At 41.4% G+C, this 27,267-nt stretch overlaps 1 protein-coding gene across 1 annotated transcript in view; it reads right to left on the bottom strand.

Moving 5' to 3' along the window:
- Positions 1–27,267, bottom strand: part of BIRC6 (baculoviral IAP repeat containing 6) — a 299,904-nt gene that overhangs the window by 70,388 nt on the left and 202,249 nt on the right. Inside the window, 1 exon segment of the mRNA XM_045011913.1 lies at positions 23,795–23,963. Coding sequence (XP_044867848.1) covers positions 23,795–23,963 — 169 coding nt within the window.

Genomic DNA, 27,267 nt, shown 5'->3' with positions numbered 1-27,267 from the left:
ATTCCCCTTACCTCACTAGCCAAGGGGAAGAGGAAGCCACGCACTCTCTTTTCTCTGTCTTCAGCAGTGGAGGAGCAACTGTGCACCTCTGTACCCCACCTTACTTTAGCAACTGGTACCAGAGATCTCTTTAAAAAGTTATGTATACCCTGAGATCACTGTATGCAAAGAAAAACCCAAGAGTGGCCCACACTAGCCAACTCGGGCTTGCAAGGTTCGGGCTGCAGACTGTTTCACTGCTGTGTAAACTTCCAGGCTTGGACTGGAATGCAGGCTCTAGGACCCTGGGGGATGGAAAGGTCCCAGATCTACACAGCAATGAAACAGCCCTGCAGCCTGAGCTCTGAAAGCCCAAGTTGGCAGGCACAGGACAGCTGTGGGTTTTTCTTTGCTGTGTAGACATACCCAAAGGGGCTTCCCTGAGGATGGCACTAGTCCTTATTAGAAGAAAGGATTTCCTGGAACAATGAGCTAGAGCCAAATCCATTTTGAGGACAGCAGCCTGCACCTCTGACTTCTTAATGAGAAACTGGTTGGAAGAATTAAGTGAAAGTCAGGTGCAGCTCATGTATGATGTATTAGTTTTTGAACACCCAGCTGCAGAACAGCATTTGACATGTTTTTCCTCAAAGCTTATATGCAATACTTCTCAGTCACTGTGAAAGGAAGAAGGGAAGTTGCCCCAGCAGCTTAGTTGTACTTTTACGTAAGACATGCAGGTATATTAGTACAAAGTATCTAGGCCTGCCAGGAACTTCTCCCTGAAGACAGTCTTTGAAGAGTTAGGCTTGATTAGATCCATACTGCAAAAGGGAATAGGCAGTCTGCAGTGAGTAACAAAAAAAGATCTATATTACTGACAGGTGGATATTGAAGGTGACAAACTGGAAAGAATGAGTACCATTCAGTTGATCTTTGACTGGTGGGGGCCGCATGGAGGCTTTAAGGTGTGCCACAGAAGAAAAAGAATAATTGTAATTTGCTTGTGCTTTTATGATGTAATTAAGTCTGCTAAAGATAATTTTTTTTTAAATGGTGGGATTTAAAGGATCCTGATTTTTTTTTTAACCTTAGATATCAGAAATATTAAGTCTCATTTTGCTGGAGGACTCTATCAGGAACTTGCTCAGCCCTTAGTTGAAAACCTATACAGGCATGAAAGCTACAGTCCTCAGGAAACAACTGCTACAAAATGCAGCAGCAGCATGTCATCTTCGCAGTTTGGATATTCACAAGAACATCAAATCGGTCCTCCACATGATACATTGGCTTTGCGTAGAAAGTTGCATCAAATTCAAGATGTCAGGGTATGCTTATACTGCAATTTAAAACCTGCAGCTGGCCCATGCGAGCTGACTTGGGCTCGGGCTAAGGGGCTGTTTCACTAGTGTTGACATTTGGGCTAGGACTGGAGCCTGGGCTCTAGGACCCTGTGGGATGGGAGGGTCTCAAAGCTTGGGCTGCAGCCCGAGTCTGAATGTCTACAATGCAATTAAGAAGCCCCTTAGCCCAAGCCCCATGAGCCCAAATCAGCTGGCATGGGCCGGCCATGGGTTGTTAATTGCATGTAGACATACTCTCAGTCCACACTCTGACGGCTCTTAATGCTCTGGGCATGGAGTATTTAAGATGAACCAGAAATATAAGATTAAGACTGCAGTAGTGAATTCTGCTCTTCTGTAACAATATAACTGTCTGCTGCAAAGGTAAAGCTTGCCAGTGCAGAGGAAAACTTTCTCAGGGCTAGTTCAAGAGTGAAATTCACTCATTAAACTAAGAATCGTGAAATAAAAGTACACCATGCCTCATTACACACACACACACACACACAAATTCATAGTCAGATCCCCTCTGCCACTTGGACGGAAGAGGAATAGAGAAGACACCATCTGTAACAAGTAGCACTCACATCAATTTACTCATTAATGTGCTCAGATATGATGGTGAAGGGCATGATAAGAACTTGATAGAATAGAACAGAGGTTGGCAACCTTCCAGAAGTGGGGTGCCAAGTCTTCATTTATTCGCAGTAAGGTTTCACGTACCAATAATACATTTTACATTTACAGGGGCTGGTGGATGGAACCCCAGACTGGCAGCGGACTGAGCGGCTCAGCCCACTGCCGGTCTGGGGTTCCGTCTGCCGGCCCCTGCCAGCCAGGGTCCTGGCCACCGGCTCTGCTCAGCCCGTTGCCAGCCCAGGGTTCCATCCATCCAGGCCAGCAGCGGGCTAAATGGGGCTGGCGGCTGGGACCCCAGGCTGGCAGCAGCGTGCCACAGTAAATCAGCTCACGTGCCGCCTTTGGCATGCATGCCATAGGTTGCTGACCCCTGGAATAGAATATAAATCAATATTTTCTCAAGAAAATATAAATGTCACTCGTGCCACATAACGTAAGTGTTTGCCAAGTCTGCTGTTGGGAATATGGAGGAGCAGCAGGGCTGGGAGGGGCGGGAGGGGGGAGAGAAAGCAGGCAGAGAACAGAGAGAGGGGAAGCATGTAAAGGGCTGACAGGTGGGCAACAGAGGCGACACATAACTGGCCGCTGCTTGGCGCCTGCCTGCCCGCACTCACCACCCACCCCAGCTTGCAGCATGCAGCCAGTGATGGCCGGAAACGGCACGGGGGGCAGGGCCCTGGCTACCCAACAGCCAGCACGCAGTGCTGCATCTTCGCCCCACCATCAGCTTTGCACACCCAACCGTATTCTCAGCCACTGGACCCCGCTTATGCACCGCTGGTGGGAGCACGGCTGGTGAGCAGGGATCCAGCCAACAGCAGGACCCACTGGTACTGATGGCTTAGGGATAGAAAATACAGACAATTTGCCAGTTTTAAAGAAAAAGTCAGGACACCTGCAAGAGGGCTTAAATACGAGACTGTCCCTTTAAAAACAGGATGTCTGGTCACCGTAATACAGAAGAATGTATTTTGCTCGTTATCTAAGTTGAATTTGCCAGTTTAATTCAAGCAGTTCACTGCAGTCTAGGGAAAATGCAAAACAAATACAGGTGAAAACAGCCTTTAAGGACAGAAGACATGAAGTATTTTCAGAATTTCCTTGTATATTTTGTCCTAAATATATATTAAAGATATACACAGTTCTTTAACCTTTTTCCGTCCATTTCCCCTCTCAAACCTCATCTTTACATGCTGCCTTTTACTTGCAACTTTTCTAAAGCATTTACTCTCCTTGTGGAATCAAAGTTCAGGAACGAAACATTATTCAATCAGACTGTCTAATGACATTGTCCAGGATATGCAATGTCACTGTATACCTTTATCTAAAACCAAACCTTTACTTACACTTCTACAGGTGACCCATAAGCAGCTGTAAGAAAGAACGAGCTCTTATTACTTGACATAGTTTATGTCTCATTTCTTTAAATATTGAGAACGTATGACTGAACAGTTTACTATTTCAAAGCACTTTTATATGCTGCACATATCAGGTGGAATATCATTCAATGCGATAAATCTTTGATTTCATACAAGTGTGGTCTTTTGTAGACACACCTGCATCTCAATCCTGAAATATGAATACCTTTAAATGACAACCTATATGCATTTTGTACTGCCTAAGGTCCACTCCCATACACTACTAATGTTGATCTATAATCAACAAGATTTGCAAGGCTCTGGGGATCAACCCCTGTTGAATTGTCGAAGTTTTACTTAGAGGCTTTTAACTTTGTTTATATGGAAAGAACAGAAGAATTACGACTTTTTGGGATACCTGCATCAAAAAATGTGTACAACTGCATAACTTGTGCACTTAAAATAGTGATTTTTATTCTTGTTCCCTACAAAACATTCCCAAATTCAATGTCATTATTACATATAAAAATGTCATAACATGTTTTCTCTTGTTCTAAATGCCAACCAATGTAAACATATAAATCCAAGTCTCCAAATTAAATTTACATTGTTCCTCTTTCCAGTCACATTTCAGAATTCACAAAGACACTGAGTCTCAGTTTCAGCACAAATGCTAAAATGTAAAAGAACTACTGAGAGAGCTTGTACATGGTAACAAACATACTAAGGAATTATTCTGCTAGTCCAGAGGCTCTCAAACTATGGACCATTAGTGGTCTGTGAGCTCCATTCAGGTGGTTCGCAGATAGTTCCTTCTAAAGTGTGTGCCTGGGCAGTCACACACGGAGAGAAGACAGTTACTTTTTCCGTAACTGGTATTCTTCGAGATGTGTTGCTCATGTCTATTCCACAATAGGTGTGCGTGCTTGCCACGTGCACTGGTGCTGGAAGTTTTTCCCCTAGCAGTACCCATAGGGGAGTGCCCTAGCGACCCCTGGAGTGGCGCCTCCATGGTGTGGTATAAGGGGCGCTGCGCACTCCCCCCACCCTCAGTTCCTTCTTGCTAGACAACTCCAACAGAGGGAAAGGAGGGATGTGGAACAGACATGAGCAACACATCTCGAACACCAGTTACGGAAAAAGTAACTAACTGTCTTTTCTTCTTCAAGTGATTGCTCATGTGTATTCCACAATAGGTGATTCCAAGCTGTTCACAAACTCTCGGGACCGAGAACGGCCCTGCCGAACCCAGTTGTCTCTCAGGACCAGGGAGAACATCGCATAATGTAAGGTGAACGTGTGAATTAAAGATCACGTGGCAGCCCTACAAATGTCTTGAATGGGGACATGGGCCAAAAAGGCAGCTGATGAGGCCTGCGCCCTAGTCGAGTGCACCTTCACAATTGGTGGTGGAGGGATTCCTGCCAGGTCATAACAGGTACGGATGCATGAGGTGATCCGGTTGGAGAGCCACTAAGTGGAGAACGGCCGACCTTTCATGCGCTCGGCCGAAGCGATGAATAGTAGCGAGGACTTTCTGAATGGCTTAGTCCGCTCCAGGTAAAAAGCCAGAGCCCATCGCACATCCAGCGTGTGGAGGCAGCGCTCCTCACTGGACGCATGGGGCAGAGGACCGGCAGAAAAATGTCCTGGCCCAGAGAATAGGCGGAGACTACCTTGGGGAGGAACAAAGGGTGTGGGCAGAGCTGGACCATATCTTTATGAAACACCGTGTACTGGGGCTTGGAGATCAGGGCCCTGAGTTCCAAGACCCACCTAGCTGATGTGATCACAACCAGGAAGGCCACCTTCCACGAGAGGTGTGACCAGGAGCACGTGGCTAGCAGCTCAAAGGGGGGCCCCGTGAGATGGTACAACACCAGGTTTAGGTCCCACTGCAGGACTGGGGGACTAACATATGGGAAGAGACGATCCAACCCCTTAAGGAATCGGCCAGTCATAGCATGGGAGAATACTCTGTGGCCCTGCACTGGCGGATGGAAGGCTGAGATGGCCACCAGGTGCACCTTGACTGATGAGGGCGCCAGGCCCTGGGCTCTAAGGTGAAGGAGGTAGTCCGGAATAAGATGGATTGGGGAAGCCACCAAGGAAATACCCCACTCATCCACCCATCTAGAAAACAGAGACCACTTTGTCAAGTAGGCTCGGCATGTGGAGGGCTGCCTGCTTTCTAGGAGGATGCGCTGAACCCCTTCCGAGTTTGTCCTTTCCTCCCTACCTAACCACTGAGCAGCCACGCCATGAGGTGGAGTGCCGCTAGGTTGGGGTGGAGGAGGCGGCCCTGGTGGGATGGCAATGGCCATGGCAGTGCGACCGCTAGGCCTGTGAAGGTCCTATACCAATGCTGCCTGGACCAGGCCAGGGCAATCAGAAGGACCCTGGCCTTGTCTGTCTTTACCTTTTCCAGGACCTTGCTGATCAGCGGGAATGGGGGAAGGCATAGAGAAACTGGCTTGACCAGGACAGAAGGCAGGCATCGGGGATAGTGCCCCGTTCCAGACTCAACCCCGGAGCAGAACTGGGGACAGCGAGGGTTCTGCCAAGTCGCGAACAGGTCTACCTGGGGAGTTCCCCACACTTGGAAAAGTCTGTGCACCACCTCTGGGTGGAGAGACCACAGCGCAGTACTTTGTGTCCCCACCGGCATCGGAGAGTCCACCACCTGGTTGGTCTCCGGGCACGGTGCCAAGGATATATGTCCCACTGACTCCTTCCTCGGAGGTCTGGAGAGGGAGACCGATGGTCCTTCTGAGGCTCCGCCACCAAGCGAGCCCCCACCAGGGGCTGTGTTGGGGGCCATGGTGCCCGGTGCCACTGCACTTGCTGTAGCAGTGGTGAAGCCGGCTGTTCGGCCTCGCCCATTGATGGACGACTACGAAGGGAGGCCAGGCTGACATATGACCTGCCGCTGTCCCTGGACTGGGAGGAGTAGGGACACCAGCCCTGCCCATCCTGGCTAATAGCCATTGATGGACCTATCCTCTATGAATTTATCTAGTTCTTTTTTGAACCGTGTTGTAGTCTTGGCCTTCACAACATCCTCTGCCAAAGAGTTCCACAGGTTGACTGTGCATTGTGTGAATGAATACTTCCTTTTGTTTGTTTTAAACCTGCTGCCTATTAATTTCATTTGATGATCCCTAGTTCTTAAATAACACTTCCTTATTTACTTTCTCCACACCTTATTTTAAAGACCTCTATCATAGCCCCCTTAGTTATCTCTTTTCCAAGCTAAAAAATTCCCAGTCTTATTAATACATGTCTAATTCATACACAGGGATTCTAAATATTGCTGCCCATAAAAGTAGAAGAGGAACGTTTGTCCACTAAACAGTCTTGACATACACATTGTGAATGCATTCTTTGGGTGGGGAATAAAAAACGGGAGAGCACTAAAAGTAGTAATTCCTCCTGTTTGAAACAATAGCCTGTCCAACAAACCATGAAAACACAAAAGGCAGAAACACTGTTTCAGCTTGAATGCCTTAATGTCACTATGGCGTGCAGTACTTCATCAGAAAACCCTGAAGTACAGTTAATTCTGCTCCCCTCTATACAGCAGCACACTTTCACTGTTACAGGATTAAAATGTGCCTGGCCTGACAATGAAACAGCAGAGCCATCACATTGTTATGCAACTCACTGTCTGCAAGGGTGGTTTGTAGTTCCTTCTTTATTCAGCAAGTGCCAAGTGCATGTTTAATCAATGTCACAGCTCACTACGGTATGCAACCAAAGCCAGTGTCTTTCCACTTCTCAGATTTTACTGGCTGCTAAGTTATGCAACGTTCTGAAGAATATCTTGGAATTGTTTTCAGAGGCTTTGAGTGCAGGTGTGAGACAGTTTGAACACTACTGCCAATAAAATATTTTTTTCATTCTTTTTCCAAGTCTGGACTAAAATTACATAGTGTAATTGAATACACAGTTTACTGAATTTGGAGTTCTAGCATGTCAATGTGAAAAAGCATCTTCAGAGGGCTAGCAAGAAGCAGAGCAGATTAAAGGCTCATTTTTTGAAGGGAAAGTCAAGAAAACTACATACACCTGAACAAAAGCAGGAGCTTTTCTAATTTTTTTTTGAGCAAACCTAAATGGCACGTATTACTTGCTTGTGAACAAAATATGTCATCTAAGGAAAAACTCAAATTAAAAAAGATTATAATGTACAGTTTGTGTCAATATTGAAAGGGGTTTTGTTTGTTTGGAACTATGTTTAGCTTCAATGGATTACAGAAAGATAAAGCGAGTCAGTATTTTTGGAAGATTTTGTAACACTATCACTTCCACAGCTTAACTTCTTTATCAAAAAATTGTTCATGTTCGTATAGGATCGATCTCTCTCTCTCTTTAAATGAAAAGAGCATCCCTCCATGAAGATAAAAGGTTGGTTTGCCACTGAATCGAGGACTAAGAAGCATGTCTGATGATATTTTATTCCTGATGCAATGTAGGGTAAGGAATATTTTCTCTTTTACCGTTATCTAAGCAATGTTATGTTATGGGCTGAGAATTTAATTTAATTTGATTCTCAGCAACAATGTGTTTATCTTTAACGAATGAAAACACCTTCAGAGGTAAATGTAATTATACTCCAAAATGTTATTCTGAATCTTAAGTAAGTAAATAAGGGTCATTTGGACTACTAGAAAGATTAAATCCACATTTTAGTAAGAGCAGAAATTCCTCATCAGGAATGCTAAACCATAGCAGATAAACAGCATCCAGGTACCTAATCCCAAAAGGAAAGTAGTATTTTATAAAAATGCTTGAAGAAGGTATTTGCACACACATTAAGAACATAAGCAGAACTACACAGCAGGGGTTATTAGTCAACCTTGTTTTTGCAGCAAAAAATGGAAAGATATATATTATATACAAGAAATCCTCAAATTCTTATTTTTGATAATGTAAAATATTATGGTCTCTGGACATAGTACAATATGGCAAACAGGGCAAAGATCATCTCTGAAGACTGACAGATCTGCATTTTTTGTTAAATATTTACTGCTGCACAATGGCCAAAAGCTGGTAGATTAAAAAATGCCTTACCTGCAACTGCTAGTTGTACGCATAGCTATAAAGACTGCAGAATTATATTACGACATTTATACACTACAAATCATTAAACAAATAAGAGTATTTTCAGTTGCTATTGTACCATGACATTCAATGTTCAACAATAGCTAAGAAATCACATATGCTATTTCAGTCATTTCCAATTATATGACCATCACTTGCTTGTGTAATTTTTATTTCACAAGGAATAAGGTAAACAGGCTACGGCCAAATTAAAAACGGCTTTTATGACAAAACATTAAATTGGTTTGCAACAACAAACCAGAGCCATTTTACATCATGCCTAATTCCACAGCTACAAAACAACTACTACTTAAAATATGAATATAGCCACACAAAGAAAACAAAAACTGAGCCAGACATAACAAATAGAGCATTAAGAAATCAAAAGATCTTTAGTATACAGCTGTAGTGCACAATTTTTTTTTTGCAAATGTCAAAACTATCAGTTCAAAAGGGCTAGATTTATCATTTTTTCCTTTTCCTAGCTAGCTGTCAGAATACCGGTGAAGAGAACTGCAGAAAAAAATGGGGACCTCTGCCATCACAACTCTAGAAGATGTGAAAAAGCAAGAGGAGAATGAAGAAAAAGAAGAATCTATTTTAGCTATGCTGGGGATAATTGGAACAGTGCTCAATCTCTTTGTGATTGTTTTTGTTTATGTCTACACTACACTTTGATGACATTTTTCAGCATCAATTTTACAGTATACAGTGCAAAGACCCGAGATGGCAAGAATGATTTCTAAATGCAAAGCAATAGGAAACACTGCCTCAAAAGATTATCAAACACATTCCAGAGCAAAGTATCTGGCTAAGGGTACTGCATCAATGACTTTGAAATGCATCAGTAAGCCCAGTTAGGAGTACTAAATTATGTAAATACAGACTGACAATATTCAACTTCTCATTCATGAAGGATGAAGCTCGAACACTGGAAATACAGATAGTATTGTTTTACTACCAATGAACATTCAGGACACAATCAGTGTAAATAAATTAAAATCCAGAAGATAATCGCATCACAGACGTCTTCATGAAGAATGTAGATTACACGTATATTTTATTTATTTCAATCCCATGCTTTCTATAGATTTGTGATGATACACCTCTGTATAGGTAAGACCAGAAAACAAAAAGTCAAGTAGGGTTTTTATTTTTAAAGCACCATTGTATGCTAAGATTTATACCAATGTATAATGAGTGTGGGGGAAAAAAGCATGGTTATACCAAAAGTACTGTCAAATAATAAAATTTTAACTATTGACTAAAATCTGCAACTTTTGTTATCTTGTTTAGTATTTTCTTTTAACATTTATTAGAAGAATGATAGCAATACACATTACTAGATGTTTCCTCCACAGTGTCATTTCGAGAATGTGTGTGACATGAACAAAATCACTTTTGGCATTTTTATATTGATACTTAGTTTAAAATAAAATAAAAAGTATTATCACACAAGGGTAAAGAATAGAATTAACAATTCATTGAACATTTTTTACTAGCTGGATACTGAACGATTTCTAAACTGTTTGCTCTAAAGCCTCAAGATCAAATTGAATGGATTATTGCTGAGTTCCGGTGTGCACTGTGTGTTGTACAGAGAAAGACTTAATCCTTGCCCTGAGGAGTTTACTATCTAAGGCCTGGATCCCACAGAGATCTTCAACTTTTTATACCACATATATTTTATTGTACTGTTTATGATTTAGGCCCAGTACTATACATATGCTTAACTTTAAAGTATGTGACCAGTCCCACTGAAATCTATAGAACTTGCACACGTTTAAAGGTACGCATGTGTGTGAGTCTTTGAAGGACTGGTTCTAAATCTAAATTCAAACGTATATAAGTACACACATTTTCCTATTCCATAAAGAAAACTACCTTGAGAACATTAAAGTTACAAGATTAAGCATTCAAGACAGGAAATGTGAAAGCTACAAGGGACACAGCACAATTAACTTCAATATCTCACTTCTGTTTTATATAAAAACTAGTCACCTAGTATTGTTAATTACACCCCTGAACATTACTACCCTCCAGGAGAAAGGGAGACAAGGAAATAATTGTGCCTCTGACAGTGACAAGCACAATTACTTTCCCGGGCTGTTCCGGGGCAGTTTTGTTACAGCCCATTCCTTAATCAAGGCTATCTGTAAATTGATAATCTAGTGTTTTTAGATAATCTACTACTGTGTACTATACTCTGTGGTGAGCGAGAAATGGAGCCCACGAAAACCATTTAGAAATAAAATATGTTCAGCAAATAAAGTAAGGACTCCACAATATCCACAGTGAATTAGGCAAAGGCTTCTGCATCTTTTCTCCAGCATATTAAATCATATGATATTATATGGTATTTATTTGAGAAGGATTCGGGGTGGAAGATGTTAAATTCTGGTTTTTACTATTTTGAGCTTGATAGTGGGTCATCTATAAAGAGATGTCAAAAAAGTAATCAGAAATGAGACTGCACTGGGAGTGGATATAACAGAGGTAGATAAAAGATTTAGGTGTCATCCATATGGTACAGAAAATATTTCATCTTATGACATCACCATAGATATAGGAAGTAATAGACTGTTTGTTAAAAAATAACTGGAATCCACCAAAGTATGTGTATGTGAAGAATAATATCAACCTATTCATGTTGATTTAAGAAACTGTAGCATAGATTGGGATTTTTCTGAATATTTATAGTATTTACATACTGTATGTGTATATACATATTATAGCATTGATTAACTATTTATAAAGTTATCCTTTGGGTGAAGTTTGGGGAGAAATTACTAATACTCATATCAAAGATTAAGGTGGTAATTTTGTTAAGCATTCTCTACCTTAAGGAAAAAGTTCAGATATATTTTAGTGTTTGCACAATGCAAAGTAAAATGCAGGGGGTAGCAGGACAGTGTTTTGATTCAGTAGACAGCAATCTATCCGTTGAAATATTATTGAACCAGTGCACCAATAGAACACCAATGCACTGTGCTGTTTTTACATTTCAAATAAGTCCGCATTCCCAAGGCTATGACCAACTATGGTAAAGATCCCATGGCACTGTTTACATGAGTGAGGATGTTAATGCTGGTGTCCTGTTAAATTCTTCATTTAGGTAATTACATTCTCTCTCAGTTCCCATTGCAGTTTCAGTTTACACAATGTTTTTCCACTGGCTGCCCTAAGTTATAAGGTACTATCACTGTAGGACAGTGACCCCAGTCTTTGAATTAAGAATAGACTTTTTCTTAAAACAAAATTTATCAACTACACCAGAGAACTATCGTATTCAACATACCCATCTGAGACCACAGAGGCAGTTCAATAGGCAAAGAGTTTTGGAGACAGATAAACTCTAAAGAATCTACTGGAGTTTGTGTAAGCACTGGGAATTATCAAATATATGCAGGGGTGCTGGAACAATTTTTATACTAGGGGTGTTGATGATGGAAACCATATATTTGGTGTTTGTTATTAATACTTCAAGCCAGGAGGTACAGCAGCACCCCCTACCCACTCTCAGCACTCCTAGTTCCAGCATCAGCGAATTATATATATGGGTGGGTAAACAAAAAAAATCCAGACTCTGGGAGAAGGGGGAATTTCCTCTTATTAGAAGCCATATTTAAGAAAAACATCTATACTCACAGCATAGCCACAAACCTGGGGGATTATTGGAAATTAGCAAGCAAATCAACCAGACATAATGGAGGAAGAGCAGACTAGAAGATCAAGAGGGAACAGCAGCTTATAAGGCCTAATGACCAAAAGGAGACTCAGGGTACATCTACTCCAGGATAAAACCCCCACAAGTCGTCCAGGTCAGCTGACTTAGACATTTGGGGCTCAGGCTCCAGGGCTAAAAAAGTGCTGTGTAGACTTTCAGGCTAAGGCTGGAGCCTGAGCCCTGAGATCCCGTGAGCCTGAATGTATACATAGCAATTTTTAGCCCCGCAGCCTGAGTCAGCTGACCTGGGCCAGGTGGGGGCTTTTATCCCTGTGCAGACCTCCTCAGATGAGGATAAAACTTCAACATTGTAGTTTCTTGCTAAAGATGTAGAGATTTCCAGGTGGGTGCTCTGTAGAGCTCTTCACAAAACACTTTATTTCTGCCCAAGTATAGATAGATATATTGTGAATATACTCAGACTTGAGGTTTTTTTCCAGCCTTCGTTTACACTTAGAAGGTTGGACCCACCAACAGACAGCTGTCTCTGAAGCTTTTATTCCTCTGTTCTTGACAATATAAGAAAATAACAAGGCATCAGATTTCTTGAAGTAGTAGGTCCTGTCTAAGCAGAATTGGATGGATTTGCAAACAGGGATGCATCCAATCTCTTGAGGATACAAAAGTAATGTCCTAAGTGAAATGATAGGGTAGGATTTTCTGCTGTGTTCAAAGTACTATTTTGTCTTGGGGAGTAAGGTGGAGTCAGGGCCATTTAACTCACTAATCCTGTAGTAGAAGAGAGACTTCAGTTGGACAGGCAACTTTAAACAATGAGGAAAAAAGGGATGTGGGTAGCTATACATTTAGAAGGCTGCTCCATTATCTCCTTCAGAACTAAATTAAACTTTCAGCAGTTTGCAATGGGAGACTTAGCAGGATGAAACTTCACAACTATTTAATGAATCTGCAAATGTGATGTGATGCTAGACTATTTGATGAAATTCAAAAGAGCATTCAAAATGGCAGTCTCACTCTATGAAGCATAGAATAAGAGAAATGTAAGGCAGGAAGAGATCTTGAGAAGTCATCAAGTCCAGCCTCTTGCGCTATGGCAGGATCAAGTAATCCTAGACCAGCCCTGACAGGTGTTTGTTCCATTTTTAAAATTATTATTATTATTATTATTTTTTTTTAAAAGCTTCCAGTGATGGGGACTCCACAACCTCCCTTGGAAGCCTATTTCAGAGCTTAACTACCCTTATAGTTAACATGTTGGAAAACTTATCAGGTCGCACCTGAGTCTTCTTTTCTCAAGTCTAAACATACCGAGTTTCTTCAACTTTTCCTTATAGTTCAGATTTTCCAAACTTTTTATTATTTTTGTTGATCTCCACTGGACTCTTTCTAATTTGTCCACAATCCTTCTTAAATTGTGGTGCCCAGAATTGGACACAGTATTGCAGCTAGGGCCTCAATAGTGCAGAGCAGAGTGAGACAAGTACCTCCGATGTCTTACATATAGCGCTCCTGTCAATACATCCAAGAAGATTAGTTTTTTTGCAGCTGCATCACATTGACGCATATTTAGTTTGTGGTCCACTATAACCTCAAGATCCTTTTCAGCAGTACCACCTATATAGTTGTATATTTAAGTTTTCCTTCCTAACTGAAGTACTTTGCATTTGTCTTTATTTAATTTCATCTTGTTGAATTCAGAGAAATTCTCCAATTTGTCAAGGTCATTTTGTATTTTAAAAAACTTGTTCCTTAACGTGCTTACAATGCCTCCAAGCTTGGTGTCATCTGCAAATTTCATAAGCATATTCTCTACTCCATTATCCTAGTCATTAACGAAAATATTGACTAGTAGACCCAGGATTGACCCCGTGAGGGCCTTACTACATACATATGCTTTCTAGATGCTTACAAACTGATACCTTAAATACCCTAGGATGAATTTTACCAGACCCTGTTGACTTGAATACATCTAACTTACCTAAATAGTCTTTAACCTGGTTCCTTCCTTATTTTTGATTGCATTCCTTCCCCCAGTTGGCAATATTAATTGTGTTGAGTCATCACTAGCCTTTTTAATGAAGACTGAAGCAAAACAGACACTAAACCCCTCAGCTTTCTTGATGTCATCAGCTATTAGTTCTCCTTCCCCACCAAGTATAGGAACTACACTTCCCTTCATCTCTCTTTCTCCTAATGTATTTAAAAAGCAATAAGAAGAGGTTCTTTATGTCCCTTGTCAGGTGTAACTCATTTTGTGCCTTAGCTTTTCTGATTTTGTGCTGTTCTTTTGTACTCCTCCTTAGCATGTGACCATGTTTCCATTTTTTGGAGGATTCCTATTTGATTTTCATGTTATTATAGAGCTATTGATGGAGCCATATTGGCTTCTGACTATTCTTCCTATCTTTCCTTTGCATTGGAACAGTTTGCAGTTTTGCCTTTAATATTGTTTCCTCAAGGAACTGCCAGCTCTCCTGAATTCCATTTTCCCTTAGATTTTCTTCTCATACGACCTTACCTACTAGTTCTCTGAATTTGTTAAAAAGTCATCTTTTTTTAAGTCCATTATACTTATTCTGCTGCTCTTATTCCTTCCCTTCCTTAGACTCATGAAATCCATCATTTTCACCCAAATAACCTTCCATCTTCACATTTACTACCTATTCCTCCCTGCTGGTCAGAATCAAGTCTAAAATAGCTGTCTCCCTGGTTACTTCCTCCACTTTCTGGAACAAAAAATTATCTCTGATAAAGTCTCCACTAAGTTCTTAGAACGTATGTTTTGCTGTATAAAACTTTCCCAACAAATGTCTGGGTAGTCAAAGTCCCCCATTACTACCAGGTCCTATGTTTTGGATATTTCTGTAATTTGATTTAGAAATGTCTCATCATCTACTTCTTCCTGATTTGGTGGTCTGTAACAGACTCCCAGCACAACATCATTCCTATTTTTTAACCCTTTTCTCTCTCAGAAACTCTCAACTGGTCTGCCTCCCACTTCCTTCTGGACCTCAGAATAAGCGTATATATCCTTTATGTAGAATGCAATCCCTCCTCCCTTCTTTCCCTGAACAAGATATCCCCTGCTACACAAATATTCCAGTCATGAGACTTAATCCACCAAATCTGTGATGCCAATTAAATAATAATTTAGCTTATATACTAATACTTCCAGTTCTTCCTGTTTATTCCCCAAACTCCTTGCATTTGTGTACAGATATCTAAAATCAAGTGTGAAGACCAACCGTCATACAGGAACTTAGGGTAGGTTTTGATAGAAGCTAATTGGCATTAAAACTATGTTCAGATCACCAACACTCTCACACTTCCCCCACTATCAGCTGTGGAATAAGACTTGGAACAAGGAAGACACTGTCTCCTCCAAGGGGAGAAGGAATTCTTGTTAGATTCATAAGGAGTCTCTTCTTCAGGTAGAAAGCCAAGGAAGCCAGGCCATCAGAAGCAGTGCTGACCACAAACTTCTCCCTCACTGAGTTCTGTGGGTCTGAAACTAAGGTGCAAGGAAGAAAGCAGAAGGGAAAAGCTGCCTAAAAAACACAAGGGTCCCAAGCCTTCCCAGCAGCCAGCATTATGTCAGCTTCTTCTAGTAAACACAAAGACAAAATATTGGAGCTTGTGATGCAGTTACCAGCCTTTAATATAAAGAGAGACAGAGGAACCCAAACTCTTCACCTTCTGGGTTCAGACCGGTGTAGTCAGCCTACAGTTTTCCAGACTGAGATCTACTGTGTTGTGTATGAGAATCAATTCACAGAGAAACCAGTACTACTAAATTTATTTTTAGAAGTATTTTTAAACAGTGGTAATTTTTGGTAGAGCCTTCCTGTCTCAGCCCCATTGTGCTATGCACTGTATAAATAGGTAACAAAAGACAGCCCATTTTCCTTTCCTTTCCTTTCTATCTTCTGTTCTCTTATCCCACCTTTTCTACATAGACTGTGAGCTGCTTGGACTAAAAATGATAATCACTTTTCTCTCTTTTCTGCCTTCCCTTAGCTAAAAATTTTGGCTGGTACTATTTATTTCTTCATAGATCTTAGAGGTCCATTGGATCAAATAAAATACCTTTACTATTTAAATACAAAATATAAAACACTCAACCAGATCATGACTCACACAAGAACTAGATGGTGACTTAAACTAGTTGCCATCCACTGCTGGGAACTACTGATGTAACAAATGAACTGTGTTTCATTGCAGAGATGGCTACATTTCATCAGCAGATGAAGTCATTCCTGTATTTGAAAAACAATTAGGAATGATCTTTCTGGATGAAAGATCATATGTAAAAATTATGAAATAACAGTAAAAAACTTCACTTGAAACTACAAATATGAGATATACCTAAGTCCTCATTAAGGAAAACATATTTTGTTAACTTTTTCTTAAATTTTTTAAAACCTATCAAGTGAAAATAGCAGAATACAAATGTAAACGTGCATCATGTTCTCATTCAGACATGAACAAGACATAAGTATATTAAAATCTAATCACGCACTGAAGTGATGAGTTTCCTTCAATATTCTTTTATAAAAAGATATTAATTGTAAATGCCATGGTAATTCTACACTAAGAATACAAATATAATTGTACATTAAAGTCACTCAGAGTAATAGTTTCAGTAGTATTGTAACTCTGACCCTTACGAATAAAGTCTGAATACCTTCATCCTGTTCACAAAAGACTTTTCCTTCTCTGTATTAAAGAGAAAAAAGCAATTAGGGAAATTAATGAAAAATGTCCAATTTACAATTTCAAGGACATCTGGATCACCTTGCTCCTCCCCAGAAAATGATGCAGGACGTGACTGAGTAATCTGCTTGGGTTGCAAAGACCTGTTTCAAGGTGAGGTTTCTAAATGATTAAGTGACATTTAAGTGGTCTTCATCAGCTTATTTATCAATTTCACTTTTATCAGGAATACGTGATCTTTTGCCATATAGATTTTTTTAGAGCCATATAGATTTTTTAAATCTAGAATGAACCTGCCAGAACATATTTAAATTTCAGGAAAACTTAAGATAAATTTCTAGTTGTAAGAGTGGTCATTAAATCAATACCACATGCAACTTAATATTAGGGTATTTCACAAACAAGTGCCCATTAACAAGCTCTGCCAAAAAGAGACTTTACACGCAAGACACATTCTGTCCTTGTAGTTAACTGTGCTTATGATGAGTCTACAAATAAGACATAAAATTGCAGTCATCACCAAAACACTGAAAGACTATTCTATCTCATAACATCGTAACAGCAGCAGCAACCTATATAATACTTAATTGTAGAGGGAGCAATAGCAACTCCTATATTTTCCATTATAAAAAACCCTTACCATTATTTTTCCCCCTTTTAAAAAATGATCTCTAGATTCACCATGGTTTGCAGCAGGGGGAGAGTCCTGAGGTAAAGGTAAGCATTTGCTGACCCCAAGGCCATTCCTTCTGCTGTGGGCAAGTTATGGGGCTCCTGAAAACTGCTATTTTTTGGTAAAGTGTTGCTCAATACAGCTTATTCCTGGGTGGATGTGAAAACCCCTGAACATTTTATTAGCACTATGTATGCAATGCCGTACTTTCTCAGTTTGGATTAGAAGCCAAGAGACCATGAATTCAAGTCATTTCTTCTAGTCACACTAACTGCTGGTAATAATTTTGTGCCCTTTACAAACCTTATTGGACAGGGCCTCTTACCCCCACTGAGAGGTTACACAAGCTTGGAATAAAACCAAGATCTCTAATAGGGCAGACTCAAGTCTCATCTATTTAGATTTGTCAGATTATTTCTGAGGGGCAGTGCAGTTGAGTATGCCACTGTCTGGTCTGTAAAATGAGGCTACTCATACATACATAATACACTCAGTGTATTATGAATGCTCCTCTACTCACATGTCTACAAAGACTACTTGCGCTCCCTAGTAGGGCAATTCACCCTTTAGGTCAAGTGCTAGTGTTTGTGTTGAAGAGACTTTGGGTGGGAGGATGCAAGAGTTGCACAATATTTGTCTTTTCAAAAGCCCTAGAGAAGTACTTACAAGTTACAACATTAAACATGCTAATACTGCAAATTCTAGCACTCAAGTTTGGAAATACCAGATTTAAGGATTCCCATGAAATCTTTATTTTGCGTCCTAGTGCACAAAACACACTGTGACAGTGTCTAATTACATGATCAAACAATTTTTTCCACAAGACACCAGCTTCATTCAGTAGACAGGATGGATGGTACTCAGAAAATGAAACAAGGCTGTATGGCGAATGAGGCTGTTTGTAGGACCTTCGCTTTGTACAGTTGGTAGGTGTGTAGTAAATGAAGCAGGAAGACAAAAGATGGTTAAAGCTGGGTTCTATCCCTGGCCCTTGTGGTGCTGGGCAAAGTCACCTAAATCCAAATTTTCATAGACTACCACTAACTCTGCGCTACTCATATTCTGGGTGTGCACACTTGAGATCCCTCGGCCTTCATCTCCAGAGATGCTGAGCATTCACACTTGCAACTAAAATCAATGGAAGTAGTGAATGCTCAGCACCTCTGGCTGTAAGGTAGTGTGGTCTTGAAGAATGAGTACAGGATTGAGAGTTAGAAGGACCTGAGAATTCTGACTCTGCCACAGATTCACTGTGTGACCTTGAGAAAGTCACTTTGCTTTTAGGACACTTAGTTAAGAAATATACAGTGCTTTGAGTATACAGCGTACTATAAAATAATAAATATTCTGAAAAAGTCAGGTTCTGTGTGTTTTGAATTGGGTGCCCAATCAAACATTGAGGCACACAAGATTAGTGGAGTCTTGTAAATTCTTCATCTGTGAAAACCCTCCCTAACTAGCAGGGGCATTGCAAAGATGCTCAGATCAGCATCACAGAAAAAACCATGAGGAAATTAAAAGTTCCATATTCAGTGAAGGGCGTGGAATGTGTGCAGTAAATGAGGTAAGGAGCCACATACTTGAGGAAAAAAAATTTAACAGCTGCATCATTTCTTGAGCATTGTCCATCCTAGAAACTAAATAAGGCAGGGGTTCTGTAGGAAAAAAATACTATGTTACTGTATAACTAAAGACTATCATCATGCATATACACAAGTTTGCATAGGCAATCTTAATTCTAATATTTCTTAATTTCTGAGTGCTACCTTTACAACTGTAATTTTTAAGAGTTTTTTTTTAAACTAAGATGGAAAACAAACAAAATATACCCTCCTTCCCCCATGAATTATACATTTATAGCACTGGATTTTCTTGCAGCTATCTATGAGTATCTGTTACCTTATATCAGTGGTTCTCGAAGTGCCCACAAAAGATCTAAATTCCTTCTGTGGCACTGTTTGGGAAGGAAATGCAACCTTCATTCACATACTCTATATTACTTAGAACCACAAACCTTAGAAAAGTCCTTCTAATTTATAATCCAGAGCTGTTAGTTTCTCTTTAAGCTGTCTCTTCTTGTTACCTATCCTAGAAAAGCTGAGCACTCCAACTTCACTTTTATGATTCCTGTCCATTAATATAATCATCCGTCTTTATACCAAATAACTGCATACTCATTTCAAGCTAGCTAATGTTTCGTCTCAAATATGCATCAAGAGAAGGCAATATTTTCTGGGTGTATTCATTTCCCCAGATCTGTACCTATCAGCACATTTCCTTCTCTCCTTTAAGGATTTCATACAGGTCCTCTTTTTATTAACATCTCAAAAGCAAACCTTGATTGATATTTTGAGAGTGCAGACCTTCACGGCTGTTTCCCTACCCCAAAAATTAAAAAATTTAGATACAAGAGTTGTATTATAAAATGCCTCCAATGAACATGCAACTAAAAAAGAAAGCAAAGAAGGTATATTAAAATACATCAGGAAAAATTCAAGTGTGTTCATTTGGACTTACTTGTTAAGTATAATGATGACAGATATTTTTTGTAAATTTAGTACAAAATACATTAAAATAAGGGTTGAGAATTTAGATACACAGAAGTTCCTTGTAAATTTTCAATATATGGTAGCAACTAGTGTCGGTCATATATTTATATTTATGCACCCTTCTGTGAAAAAGAACCACCTCTCCCTTACTTTAGCCACTCCTTGACAATTTTTAAATTCACAACCATGAAATATATTGTTCTTATACATCCCTCCTTTCAACCTTCCAATATCCACAATTGGCAATAACCCAGCAACAGAACATCTACTTAACTTCTTTAAGATTTCCCACCAGGGCTTTCCCACTCCCTCATGGGGTGGGGGAAGAAACAGGCCTTTCTGTATGGCCTGGTCAACAAACTAGGGATACTTGCTCTATCTCCAAAAGTCACATCTTCATTCCTTCCTATCCGTATGAGCTGTGACACATTCATCCAGAACCTCTAACCAGTAGCTTCTGCCCTTCATATGGTGCGGGACTTGCACAGAGCTTGGCCTCCCTGAATGACAACCTTGTTCAGCCCCAGCAACTGCCCAGCAGGAGAAGCAGCTCATCGGTTGCTGCTGTCAGTCTTTCTCAGAGAAAAGCTGTGCCATATTTCACTGGTTTTGTGCTGTATTTTATTGGGTATTCTAAGGAAAGTGTAACACCTTGTACTGAATAAAAATTTCAATTAAAAGTTTGTTACAAGTAGGATTCTTATCTTCTTTTTAAATTGTTAACAGTACTAAGTGCCACTCAGCAAAACTGACATTTGGACACAAGGGTAGTAACTTTGCTCTACTCCACAGGAAATTTTAAAATTCGTTTCCAGAGATACAGAGCCCTGCAAGAACTGAGATAAAGATTTTTCAAAAATGGGTGCCAAAAGCAGATACCTATACAGGGATTTAGGACCCTAACTTTAGGCACCTATTTTTGAAAATTTTGATCCGAATTATTAAATTGAAACTTAAGTCTATTCAAATAACTTATCAATAGATTCAGAAAAAAAGCTAATATGCTGTATATTACAGAAGTTAATTTACAGAAGGAATAAACCACTTTTTAAAATAAAAGTCATTTATGGACAACATGTCCCACAGCTACAATTAACGAAACAACTTGTTCTCTCAGGCAAAACTAAGTAAGTTGTTTCAATGGAACATAAAACTAGTCGGCACCATTTTAGATAAGAAAAAATTCTAACTATCAAGATTAACACCATAACAGGACTTGCATTAGCCAGTGTTTGAAATTAGCTACTCTGATTTATCTTAAATTTGAGCTGCAAGTTTGTAAATACTTGACCAGAGTGTTCTTGAAAATCAGAAAATCCTACAGTGATTGTCAAATACTCTGAAATATCCAGAGAAACATTCTTCACATTGTTCAAAATTTTTGTTGACTGAGGTTCCCTGAAGACATTTTTGGACTGCTTCAGCTCAAAATAACAGTTCCCCACCTACCACAGAGTAGTTACAGAGAGCCAACTATACATCCTTTATTTTGTTCTATATATGCATGGTTTTGAAAAAACACTTGTAAAAAGTTAACTCCTATCCCAAATGGTTTGTCTTATGCCTCAAGGAATGAAATATTAACATGACACCCTGCAAGCTGTTTTCAAGCTCCAGTGGGAATCCATGACATCTGTGACATCATAACAGAGGGAGCCAGCTATTGCAGCTTCAGGAGAACTAAACCAGAATTTTTTAAAAGGTACAGAATCATTCATGGCTGAATACCCACTCCCACTTTTAGAGAGTTCACAAGTAATGGTCGGGCTCACACATTTTCACAAAATACCTATATGTTACCTTTAACCCGGATTTCTGGTTAATGCCAACTACTGGCACATGTACGCACACTAATATTACGTCAACTATAAATTTCTCATTAACACCACACACTTAGGACAGAAAGATTAACAACTGTAGACCAAAAGTCCACACTGCCATTTATACCCTTGGTTCCAGTGATGAGCTGCCAAAATCTTAACAACAGGTTCCCTATAAAAAGTTCTGATTTAACAACGGGTTCCCTATAAAAAGTTCTGATTTAAGGGATGTGCGACAGCATGTATTTTTTGTACCAATAGGGTTACCATACGTCCATATTTTCCCAGGAGGTGATTAAGAACCGAAAAGCCTGACATGTCCAGGAAAATACAGATGTATTTTAACCCTACCTAAAGTTCTTTTTTAAAAAGATGGGGCTGAACTAGAAATGAGCTCCGTTTCACATGTGTGGGTGGTGATCAGGGACAGTCTCAATTTTTGGGTCTTTTTCTTATATAGGCTCCTATTACCCCTCACCCCCGTCCCGATTTTTCACACTTGCTGTCTGGTCACTCTAGGGTGTGCACATGTGTGGGTTCCAGCTGCTCCCTGCCCCCCCCTCATTAAAGCAGGTGTGCAGGGTTACTGCCCTGGGAACTGCAGGGCACCAGTGGATGTGGGGCTGGCTGCAGATAGGGGCGTGGGGCAGGGCTAGCTGGAGGCAGGGAGTGACACGGGCTGGCTGTGGGCAGGTGATGCAGACGGGCGGGCTGCGGGTGGCTGTGGGCAGGGGGTGGCTGCGGGTGGCTGGGGGCAGGGGGTGGCTGGGGGCAGGGGGTGGCTGCAGGTGGCTGGGGGCAGGGGCTGGCTGTGGGTGGCTGGGGGCAGGGGGTGGCTGGGGGCAGGGGGTGGCTGGGAGCAGGGGCTGGCTGCGGGTAGCTGTGGGCAGGGGGGTGGCTGTGGGCAGGGGGGTGGCTGTGGGCAGGGGGGTGGCTGGGGCTGGCTGGGGGCAGGGGCTGGCTGCGGGTAGCTGTGGGCAGGGGCTGGCTGTGGGCAGGGGCTGGCTGGGGGCGGCTGGGGGCAGGGGGGCGGCTGTGGGCAGGGGCTGGCTGCGGGCAGGGAAGGTGGGGGAGGGGCGCAGATACTCACACGGGGGGTGGGGGGGGCTGGGAGCAGCAGGAGGCAGCCGGGGACTCACCAGGCAGCAGCAGGAGCCCCAGGGCCAGAGGTCCAAAGAGCAGGAGCAGCAACAGGGCCAGGAGGCAGCTCACATGGCTCTCGCAGCACAGCGCAGCGCCCCCCGGCGGCCGGAAGGAGGAATTACAGGCTTCCCAGGCAGAGCCCATCAAAGCTTCCCTCGCAGGGAAGCTAGTTAACAAGCGGTTCTAAAACCGCTTCTAAATTTAACAACAGGTTTGTGCGAACCGGCTCCAGCTCACCCCTGCTTGGTTCACAGCATGAGGAGGCATAGAGGGCAGGGGTGAACCAACAAACACTGCAACAGAACAATTTCCACTCCCAGGAGCACATGTGCACCCATAATGAATATCCTTGGGACTAGCTCTTGAAGAATAGTAAGATACAAAATTGTCTGATAGAAATGTGATTTTTCAAGGTGATAACATCTGTAAACAGATTTTTTTAAAGTAGTTTTGAAAATGGGATAATTTCAAACTGCAAGAGTTTAAAACTCTACAAAATAGAGAGATCACATCAACAGCCACAGCAAACCAATTTCATTTCATAAGACTTACATAAATCTACTATAAAGGAGTAAAAATATGCTTTTTCATTTTTTTTAAATGTCAAAAATAACCCTGATGGAAATTTGCAGGGACTGTATTTTGTTCAAGTAGCATGAAATTCTCTTGCAAATGAATCTTTACATTTACCCTGATTTTGTCAATAGCAGCTCTGCTTTTCCACCAGGCTCATTTCAGAGAAAGAAGTGCAATATGCTTTAAACAAAAAAAACAGCAGCACTTTACCTGAATCGTTACGGAGGTATGACGACATTGCTGGAATGAGACAAGACTGACTGAGTAGCTCTAACAGAACTGATGGAAGAGCATTGCTGTTTTGTCCTCTACCCTCATGGCTAGTCTGGGTCTCTCCATTTGATATGCTCCCTGCAGGATTTATGTAACTAGCAAGAACCTGAAAATTAAAATATATTGAGATGTTTAGTCAAAATCTGATGCATTTTAGAGGAAATAACTCAAATTGTCCATATCTACTTAATGGCTAGCTTGTTATTTTGCCTATTAAATGTTGGAAGTTACTCCTTCAAGCTCAAAGATGATTTAGATAGAATCCTATACAGAAATTACTAGATCACCGTTTATTACTATTTTTGCTAAGCTAAGAAGGTAAAATAAGCATTAAACAAAGCCACTTCAAATTATTACACAAAAGTTCAGGTTTAAAAAACTCACTGAAAGCACTAAATTGCTAGACATATCTTTGTTATGTGTCATTGGGGGAGTTCTGATACTCCTATTAGAATAGCTACCTTCTAAATACATCCTATCTCCAGTTTAATCCCATGATAAATCCAATTTGTAAATCATATGGCAAACAATGAAGACAGTGAGAAGTATCTGCCCTCTCAATAGTAAAGCCTGGTCTACACTAAGCGTTTAAACCGGTTTTAGGAGCGTAAAACCGATTTAACACCACACCCGTCCACACTAAGAGGCCCTTTATATCGGTATAAAGGGCTCTTTAAACCGGTTTCTGTACTCCTCCCTAACGAGAGGAGTAGCGCTAATATCGGTATTACCATATCGGATTGGGGTTAGTGTGGCCGCAGATCGACGGTATTGGCCTCCGGGCGGTATCCCACAGTGCACCACTGACCGCTCTGGACAGCAATCTGAACTCGGATGCAGTGGCCAGGTAGACAGGAAAAGCCCTGCGAACTTTTGAATATTTCCTGTTTGCCCAGCGTGGAGCTCCGATCAGCACGTGTGGTGATGCAGTTAAAAATCAAAATAAAGAAAGAGCTCCCGCATGGACGATGCGGACGTGATCGCTGTAAGGGCAGGCAAATCTGTTCTATCAGCGCTCCATTACAGAAGACGAAATTCAAAATCATTTTAAAAAAATCTCCAGACAGATGCCATAGCAGGGACTCAGCGCACTGCTGCGTGACAAGCGTAACGGAAAGCCAAAGAATCAAATGGACGCTCATGGACTGGAGGACTCAAGCTATCCCACAGTTCCTGCAGTCTCTGAAAAGCATTTGCATTCTTGGCTGAGCTCCAAATGCTTCTAGGGTCAAAAACAGTGTCCGCGGTGGGTCAGGGCATAGCTAGGCAATTTACGCAACCCCCCACCCACCCCCAGAAGTGAAAGGGAAAACAATCCTCTCTTGACTCTTTTACATGTCACCCTATCTTTACTGAATGCTGCAGATAGATGCGATGGTGCAGCACTCAACACCAACATCCTTGCTCCCCCCACGCTATGGATGGCTGATGGTGCAATATGGCTGGTATCCGTCCTCATCATCAGCCTATTGGCACATGGGGCAGTGCAAAAGGACTGGTAACCATGCTGACTAGCATCTGTTAGGTCGATCAAGGGCGCCTGGCCCTAATTTTTCCTGGTAGATGGTATAGTATGGCTGATAACCATTGTCATCATAGCAACAGGGGGCTGAGCTCCATCAGCCCCCACCCTTCATGTGTAAAGAAAAGATTCAATTGCCCCTGGACTAGCAGAGGGATGCTGGGCTCCTCTCCTACACACTCCTTACTGTCCTGTCTGGACTATCATAGCAGCTGGAGGCTGCCTTCCACTCATATCTCACTAACAAGTCACTGTGTCTTATTCCTGCATTCTTTATTACTTCATCACACAAGTGGGGGGACAATGCTACGGTAGCCCAGGAAGGCTGAGGGAAGAACAGAATCAACAGGTGGGGTTGTTGCAGGAGCACCCCCTGTGAATAGCATACAGCTCATAATTTCTGCAGGATCTGACACAGAGCAGCTGTGCTCTCTGGTTCTATGATACAGTGGTTCTCTAGTACACTTGCCCATATTCTAGGCAGGACTGATTCTATTTTTAGATACTAAAAAGGAGGGATTGACTCAGGGAGTCATTCCCAATTTTGGCTTTTGCGCCCCTGGCTAAGAGCAGCCAGGAGCACTTATGACAGCAACAGATGGTGCAGTGCAAAAGAACTGGTAGCCACGATCATCTTATTACCAATTTATGGCATGGTAGATGGTACAATATGGCTGGTAACCATCTCTGCTATCATGCAAAAGCAAAAGCATGCCGCTGTGTAGCGCTGCTGAATCGCATCTGTGAGCGGCATCTAGTACACATACGGTGACAGTCACAAAAGGCTAAACAGGCTCCATGATTGCCATGCTATGGCATCTGCCAGGGCAATCCAGGGAAAAAAGGCACGAAATGCTTGTCTGCTGTTGCTTTCCCAGCGGAAGGAGTGACTGACGACATTTATCCAGAACCACCCGCGACAATGATTTTTGCCGCATCAGGCACTGGGATCTCAACCCGGAAATTCCAAGGGGCGGGGGAGGCTGCGGGAACTATGGGATAGCTACGGAATAGCTACCCACAGTGCAATGCTCCAGAAATCGACGCTAGCCTCGGACCATGGACGCACACCACCGATTTAATGTGTTTAGTGTGGCCGCGCACACTCGATTTTATACAATCTGTTTTGTTAAACCGGTTTATGTAAATTCGGAATAATCCCGTAGTGTAGACGTACCCTCAGATGCGTAACCTGTTGGATCTTAGATGGTCAACAACAGAGAATACCTTAATCATCAACATCTAGCAAAGACTGCAACTTTTACTGTTAAAAATGGACCTCACCAGCTATCTATAGTTCCTCAACTTCTGATGAGATTACTCCCTGCATGGGGCTACCCCTGAAGACTGCCTTTGATCTTTAGTCAGTGAATAATACAGCTGTCTTCTTCCTTGTTTGTGTAGTGAATTGTCTTGCAGGGAGCATGAAGCTTGTGTTCTATCATCTACAAGGACTTCAATTAGTTGCTTGGAAACTAACTGGAAACTATTGTTTACCTATTACATTTTATGTGGTTCAGGCCTGAGCCACCTTAAAAACTGCCTCTCCCCTGTGCTCCATCCCAGCAGTAAAGATTAGCGAAGGCATATGAGCTGACAGCTCCATGAGTTAAATTTGTACTGACTGCAGAGATAGGATTTCTTATAAAAAGGGCCCTTGGCTCTGGAATTCAAGCATGAGCTTGTTGAATTTCATGGCTTGCTACTAGGCTTATTTAATAGTTTGTTTTCTTTTTTTAATTTTTTTCTTCAATAAAAGATGTTTGATAGGAGACAGATTCTTTTGCATATGGACGTATAATAATGCTGATCTAAGGGTCCTTTAACTGACAATGTGGCAGTTTATGTATTTAAATAATGCATTTTTCTTTTTCAGTACTTAAGAGTA

This window comes from Mauremys mutica, chromosome 3, assembly GCF_020497125.1.
Source record: "Mauremys mutica isolate MM-2020 ecotype Southern chromosome 3, ASM2049712v1, whole genome shotgun sequence".
Taxonomy (NCBI): domain Eukaryota; kingdom Metazoa; phylum Chordata; order Testudines; family Geoemydidae; genus Mauremys; species Mauremys mutica.
This window is presented reverse-complemented; position numbering and strand designations above follow the sequence as displayed.